We start from the raw sequence: 8,524 nt of genomic DNA on the forward strand, positions 1-8,524 counted from the left end.
TAATTAAAAACTATGATAAACTTTGATTTAAAAGATGTTATTCTGAGAAAATGATTTTTATTATGAACATGAAACTATATCCAAAAATTATGGTTAAACTCAAAGTGGAAGTATGTTTTCTAAAATGGTCATCTAGACGTCGTTCTTTCGACTGAAATGACCACCTTTACAAAAACGACTTGTAACTTATTTTTCTGACTATAAACCTATACTTTTTTTTGTTTAGATTCATAAAATAGAGTTCAATATGAAACCATAGCAATTTGATTCACTCAAAACGGATTTAAAACGAAGAAGTTATGGGTAAAACAAGATTGGATAATTTTTCTTGTTGTAGCTACGTGAAAATTGATAACAAATCTATATTAATCATATCCTAGCTAACTTATATTGTATTATACATGTATTCTAATATAATATGTAATCTTGGGATACCATAGACACGTATGCAAATGTTTTGACATATCATATCGACCCATGTGTATATATTATTTGGAACAACCATAGACACTCTATATGCAGTAATGTGGGAGTTAGCTATACAGGGTTGAGGTTGATTCCAAAAATATATATACTTTGAGTTGTGATCTAGCCTGAGACATGTATACACTGGGTCGTGGATTGATTCAAGATAATATATATCAATTTTTTTTTCTGTACATCTAACTTTGGACAACTAGTTGTAGGTTACTAACGAGGACAGCTGACTTAATGAACTTAAAACATCAAAATGTATTAAAAGTGTTGTAAATATATTTTGAACATACTTTGATATATATGTACATATTTGTTATAGGTTCGTGAATCGACCAGTGGCCAAGTCTTACTTCCCGACGAAGTAAAAATCTGTGAAAGTGAGTTATAGTCCCACTTTTAAAATCTAATATTTTTGGGATGAGAATACATGCAGGTTTTATAAATGATTTACAAAATAGACACAAGTACGTGCAACTACATTCTATGGTTGAATTATCGAAATCGAATATGCCCCTTTTTATTAAGTCTGGTAATCTAAGAATTAGGGAACAGACACCCTAATTGACGCGAATCCTAAAGATAGATCTATTGGGCCTAACAAACCCCATCCAAAGTACCGGATGCTTTAGTACTTCAAAATTTATATCATATCCGAAGGGTGTCCCGGAATGATGGGGATATTCTTATATATGCATCTTGTTAATGTCGGTTACCAGGTGTTCACCATATGAATGATTTTTATCTCTATGTATGGGATGTGTATTGAAATATGAAATCTTGTGGTCTATTATTATGATTTGATATATATAGGTTAAACCTATAACTCACCAACATTTTTGTTGACGTTTTAAGCATGTTTATTCTCAGGTGATTATTAAGAGCTTCCGCTGTCGCATACTTAAATAAGGATGAGATTTGGAGTCCATACTTGTATGATATTGTGTAAAAACTGCATTCAAGAAACTTATTTTGTTGTAACATATTTGTATTGTAAACCATTATGTAATGGTCGTGTGTAAACAGAATATTTTAGATTATCATTATTTGATAATCTACGTAAAGCTTTTTAAACCTTTATTGATGAAATAAAGGTTATGGTTTGTTTTAAAATGAATGTAGTCTTTGAAAAACGTCTCATATAGAGGTCAAAACCTCGCAACGAAATCAATTAATATGGAACGTTTTTAATCAATAAGAACGGGACATTTCATGATGAGTCTTGTCAATTCGGATTCGGGTATGTGCATTTGGCAAGGGGTAATTTGGACTACTTGTTACCTCATATGGAGAAATCGAAACTCAACGATCTTCACGAATACATGTTGGTGTTGGGAAATTACGGTCTCACTAATTCCCACCACCCAGCCCAACAATAATAGTAAAGAAATAAAAACAATACACAACACAAGATTTAACGTGGAAACTCTAAAACAGGAGAAAACCCACCGGCCCCCAAAGAGAGAAAATACACTATATCACAAATTGTTACAATGATATAGACGACTCTCTTAAGCCAACTACACTCTCCAAAATATTTAACTAATACAACTTTCAAACAAGGGTAAGAAAGAAAGAAATAATCAAATACTTAAAGTGTATTGATTTGTGCAATTTGAAAGTGAGGCTTAACACTCCTTTTATAACCAAGTCACCCCCCTCCCACTTCTTCCTCCCACCTATGTGGGATAACATCCATTCACAAATACAAAGCAACCATATCCATTTCTTCTAACCAAAACTATAACCAACAAATCTCCACCTTTTGGATAGAAGAAGATAACCATGCTTCCATATTGCAAGGATAACCGATGTAGACGCTTCCTCGACGACAACTTCAAGATCCTCATCTTCATGCCGTTGACATTATCTCCCAAGAGACAAAACTTGCATCTTCATCGAACATTGTCAAGACCCGACAATCATTGTCATAATAGACAATCATAACTCTAAACAGAATTATCATACCCCACCATAAAGAGTATCACACTTAGAATATCACATTCCAAGCATTTCACCTCGGCACATGTTGTTGAACAATCAGCTGAAACTTTATGGTGCAACTTCCTGTTTGACTTTCCCTGGAAGTTTCATCAGCTACAACATCAGTTTCCACCACACAACCTGCATCAATGCCAAACCAATGCCCATGTGCAATTGTGGAACCGCTAACGAACATCCCTTTACATGGTGGCGCGGACACACCATGAGGATGGTGTGACTTCAGAGGAATTCGTCACTCTCCGTAACAACGGAGACAATGTTAGCGTCTTTGGAGCCATTTGATGGATTAGCTCCACCTGGACAATTAACCCTTACATGCCCAGTCTTCCCGCACCTCCAACATACCAGATTCTTCCCAGAGTTTCTCTTTCGCCTATCCGAACACAACACTATCGTATCTCCTGATGACGAGACCCCGTTACCTTCCAGTCTTTTCTCCTCGGATAGGAGCTTGCTAGTAACATCTTCAAACTTCAGAGTTTTCTTCCCATATATCAAAATAGGTTTCATGTGTTCATAAGACGATGATAAAGATAATATCAACCTCAAAGCTTTATCTTCATCATCCGTTTTAACTCCAATAGCCTCCCATTCTGAAACAATACCATTAAGAATACTTAGATGATCTGAAATCTTTGAACCCCCATCCATACGCAGAGTATGAAATTGTTCTTTAAGACACAACTGATTTGCCCTTGCCCTGGTACAACTGCTCTAGTTTAACCCAAAGCTCCTTTGCCGTTGATAACCCGTGCACATTTGCAAGCACGTTCTTTGCAAAACACAAACGAATCGCACTTGCTGCCCTCAAATCCATATCATCCCATTCTTCTTCATCGAACGTACTGCTAGAATCACTGCCGGGAACAAAGATGGGTTTACCTTTCAATGCCTTGTGTAACCCGGACTGAATCAACACATCCTTGACTTGAACCTGCCATAAGCCAAAATTGATCATCCCATCAAATTTCTCAACATCAAACCTCATTGGACTGAACTTCGACATCGTATCCGTATCCTATAAACAACACTTTCTCTGATTTTGCCCAAGTTTCGACTGGCCGACAGATGTAGTGGAGTGTGGCGCACATGATCCGTTAAATTGGAAAATCCAACACCCGGTCCACTACAAATTCTAGACACCACTTACTCCGAATCAGAAAAAATATTGTCTAACCAGATACCCTATACGATCAATAGAACTCGTTTCTGATGTGGACGATCCACTCCCGTGGCAACCACAGAGCATACTCCGACTCCTATAATCGAGACCCCCGTCAAACCTGACGCTCTGATACCAGTTGTTGGGAAATTACGGTCTCACTAATTCCCACCACCCAGCCCAACAATAATAGTAAAGAAATAAAAACAATACACAACACAAGATTTAACGTGGAAACTCCAAAACAGGAGAAAAACCACCGGCCCCAAAGAGAAATGCACTATATCACAAATTGTTACAATGATATAGACGACTCTCTTAAGCCAACTACACTCTCCAAAATATTTAACTAATACAACTTTCAAACAAGGGTAAGAAAGAAAGAAATAATCAAATACTTAAAGTGTATTGATTGGTGCAATTTGGAAGTGAGGCTTAACACTCCTTTTATAACCAAATCACCCCCCTCCCACTTCTTCCTCCCACCTATGTGGGATAACATCCATTCACAAATACAAAGCAACCATATCCATTTCTTCTAACCAAAACTATAACCAACAGTTGGAACACTCCGTATGCATTGAACGAGATTCAAATGAAAAGCTTCATGTGGATAGCGAAGAGAGTCAAAGGAAAATCTATCTACTGACATAATTAGTTTCATAATACTTCTTGTTTTTTAAATTGATAGTATAGTGCGATGTATGTGTAACGATGCTAACCTAGCATCTATCTGTGCGAATTGTGCTTCTGTATAATATGTTGGAAGCATACCTATTGTATAAATGTTGTGGAAATAAAATGTTACTACTGCTTTTAAAAAAATAATAAAAAATTAATAGAAAAAAAATAATTAATTTAAGAACAAAGTTTGCTCAATCCATTAATGTATACACTCTTTAAGGTAGCTAGAACTTTATCTGGACAATGTTATAAGATTTGAGGCAATAAATTGTAGACGATGTTACTTTTTGAAGAAAGGTTTTTTGATTGAAACTGTTTGTTGATTGTTGATTTAATTACATATTGTTTATGTATCATTTATTGAACGATACTGGATGAAAGAATGCGTTGAATGCAAACTTTTTGTTATTCAAATGCCTAATATTTATGAATCATGTCTTGTATTATACTGTGCAATTATATTTTGATGATTAAAATTTAAATCTTCATGAATCAAGTATGGTTGTATTGCTGTTTAAGCATAAGGTTGGTTATAATGTTTTGAATGCATCGGATTATAATGTGTTTGTCTAGTGTAAACCCTATGTTTTCAGAACATCGGCAACTTTCCCAATCTAAAAACAAATATGTAAATACACAAGAATAAAGATTGTTAGATGATACATGTTTATAATGATACATGTTTATGTGGACCAAGAGTCTAAACAAGTAAGAATACACGACCCACTTATAACATATATCTAGGCAATGGTAACTTTGACTAATTCAATCAGGAATGGGTTGATTAGAGCTATGCTTTATCTTTAACGGGACAAATGGTGAAGCTAAATATATGTTGTGTACATATAAAAAATATGAAAAAGGTCCAGAGGGGTTAAAAGTTGCCAAAAGTGTACTTTTGATAGGGTTAAAGCTATAAATCGGTCAAATACTTTCATTTTTGTTTCGGTGTAAGTTATATACCCGAAAAAATACGAGAGTGTAGGCTATAAACTTATTTTTATATGTCATTATCAACAAATATAAAGATTTGACTTGATAATTATTGTCAAACTTACGTGGTGATGACTTGATGCATACGTGGCATCTTGGTGGAGAATAAAGTTAGTGATAAATCGGAACAAATCATTTTTTATGTAGTCTACATCGGAACACAACTGAAAGTATAAGACCTCTATTACAATACCAATTAAAAGACATGTCACGAATATAATCTAACCGGTCACATTTTGTTTACATTAACACACATTTTGAATGTTTATGACCTACAATGATATTTTTTAGAGTATATAGCATACATCGAAATCGAAATAAAAGTGAAAGTGTATAACCTATTTGTAGGTTTTAACACTTTTTGATACGTAAAAGTTCCAAAATCTTTTGTAAAATTAATAATTTTTACTGAAACTATATGAATGTTGTATAATAAGTTGACATTATCGATTCATAAAAAAAACTACAACAATTGGACACAAAACAGTTCGACCAACCTAACTTAACCTTTTTAGAATAGATGTTGCTTTAAGTTTTGACATGTTACCCAAATTGCCACCTCAAGAAAAGCAAGTAGAACGACAATTCAAAGAGGGATAGAATTGCACAAAGAAGAATTGTAAAGAGAACAACTATAAAAGGTGTCACCATAATGATTTTTGATGTGAATTCGGGGAGATATTCATCAAAATTGCACCAAGAAAGCACACAACAATAAACAGTGTGTGTGAAATAAGAGTTGCAAATTTAACCAAAGAAAAACAACTCAAGTTACCTACAAATGTTGTGGGCATCAAAACAACCTTATACATGTGGAAATAGAAACTTGCATACAGTCAAACACATTTGACACAAAGATTGTTTATAATGTAAACCTGATCTAATCTGTAGCACCAAAACTTGACAACTTCGAAACTAGCCTTGACAGCCCAAACCCAGAAACATATCCAATGCCCATTGAAATAATGACAACTAAACCAATAAGCGGATCATGAAGATTTATCTTTTTCTTCTTCTTCTTCTTCTTCTTCTCTTTGACAGCATTCTGTAATATACATCATTAGTTACTAAACACATATAATAAGAACATTAAAATAAATAAATAAACTGTTTTAATCCAACCCCAACCCCAACCCAACATGTTTTCACACGTTACCCAACCAGTCCAAATTGCCATCTAAATTAATAATAATAATAATAATAAAAAGATAAGAAGAACTACATAACATTAGTACCAGAGTTTGTGGGGCCTCGGGGTTTTTGGAATTGAAAATCTGGAGCAGAGAATCAGATTTTGGCACACTTTCGGTAGACGATGAATCAATCTTGAAAGCCTCTGATAAGCTGTCTTTTGCGACTTGAAGACTGTCTTTATCACTACCAGAACTAGGTTCAACTGAAAAACAGATTATGAAGAAGGAGCTGTTAGCATACAGTTATCCTCTTAAACTGAATTTACATAATCTCAATAAAAATGTATGCACAAGTGCTCATAAAAACCCTAATTTCACCAGTTTTCCTAATTTCATTACTTAACATGAAGTGATCAGCAGTTCATTTTTTTAACAAGTAAACCTAATAACGATCATTGCTTAAAAATTGCAAACCATACAAAGTAAAATTGAACTAAATTTTAACATATCAGTCAAATTAACATCCATAGTTGTGGTTCAACTGCAATCAACAATAATATATACCTAAACTTAAAATATACATTAAACACCTACGCATCTGACAGATATCTCTAAATTTGCATTTATACAATCTCAAATAAAATGTATGTATCAGTTGTCATACAAAACCCTAATTTTACTAGCTCATTTAAATGCACAATTAAAGTGAAATGATTAACGGCTATCATCAAACTAACAGAAAATATTAAACCTGCTAACGATTATTTAATACAACTGCAAAGTGCAAACCCTACAAGGTAAACTTTGAACTAAAATTACATAAACGATAAAAATCAGTATTATAGATGATAGTGAGAGCGAGCGAGCGAACCAGAATTCAGAAAATTGAGAAAATGGCCAACTTAAAGTGAAACCCTAATTTTACTAATTCCTGTAAATGCACACTTAAAGTGAAACGATCAGCGGCTATCATCAATCAAACTAACAGAATATATTAAACCTACTACGATTATTAAATATAATTCCAAACCCTAAAAGGTAAAATTTAAACTAAATTACATAAAAGATAAAAGATCAGTTTTAGATATAGATGACAGTGAGTATGAGAGTGAGCGAACCAGAATTCAGAAAATCGAGAAAAGACAGGACGATGCGACGACAGAGAGGGGAATCAGCCTCCTTCAAATTCGCCATTTTTTTTTAGTTCAACAAAATCAGTGCAAGATACAAACCCTAACGCGCCGTTTCTTTTTATCTTCGAAGTGAAGTAGTGAACTACTCGTAATTATCAATTGACAATTCAATTGGGCATTGGGCTAAGATTGTGCTATTGGGTTAACATTGTACTATTGGGCTAAGATTGTGCTATTGGGCTACGGTTTAGACTAAGATATACAGAGACTTCTATTTGAAATAATCTTCCAAGTATTCTTTACAATTATTTAAATAAAAATAATAATAACCAAAGAGTGGTTCGACGGCATCGGCGCGTTGCAGCACACGTGTATACGTCTGTTTGTGTGATGGGTTCATTACAGTTCGCCATGTTCAAAATTCATATGTCATATGCATGTATATAGATCGATTAACTGAATTTATACGTATGCATAGTTTATCATGTCTTATGTATATGTGCTAGTTCACTTTCCGAATAGAACTTGTTTATATTGTTTTTACCAAAATAGAGTTACATATTACACATTAGCGATCTGTTGTTTTGTTTTGTTGTCTATTCTTACCCTTTTTTCTTCTTAGACGGTTGCGGATGCGCTGTAAAAGGAGGCTCATTTGTCGTTTACATGTTTTGGTATAGAATACATGCTTGGCCACTTTTGTGGTTCTGTTGTAGATTGCTTTGTTCATATGTGTGGGGTCTTTGTTTGTGATGGAGTTATTTCGAGCACTGTTGATGTTATGGTATAGCTGATGGCTTTTGGATTTTGCGCCAGTAGTGCGTTCAATGGATATTATTAAGCACATGCATATAATTTTTAATTTTATAATATAACTATTTTTTTTTTGAAAGGCAAGTATTTTATATTAAATAAAAAACTAGCAAGAAGCTAGATGATAC

At 34.0% G+C, this 8,524-nt stretch overlaps 1 protein-coding gene across 1 annotated transcript; it reads right to left on the bottom strand.

Annotated features, from left to right (window-relative positions):
- Positions 1-5,984: 5,984 nt before the first annotated feature.
- Positions 5,985-7,693, bottom strand: LOC139850388 (uncharacterized). Its single transcript, XM_071839969.1, has 3 exons — positions 7,569-7,693; positions 6,553-6,713; positions 5,985-6,362 (listed from the first exon to the last, which is right to left on the bottom strand). The coding sequence occupies exons 1-3, from the start codon at positions 7,642-7,644 to the stop codon at positions 6,198-6,200; spliced, it is 402 nt and encodes a 133-aa protein (XP_071696070.1). The 5' UTR covers positions 7,645-7,693; the 3' UTR covers positions 5,985-6,197.
- Between the last annotated feature and the right edge of the window lie 831 nt (positions 7,694-8,524).

The sequence above is a fragment of the Rutidosis leptorrhynchoides genome, chromosome 5 (genome assembly GCF_046630445.1).
Source record: "Rutidosis leptorrhynchoides isolate AG116_Rl617_1_P2 chromosome 5, CSIRO_AGI_Rlap_v1, whole genome shotgun sequence".
Classification (NCBI taxonomy): domain Eukaryota; kingdom Viridiplantae; phylum Streptophyta; class Magnoliopsida; order Asterales; family Asteraceae; genus Rutidosis; species Rutidosis leptorrhynchoides.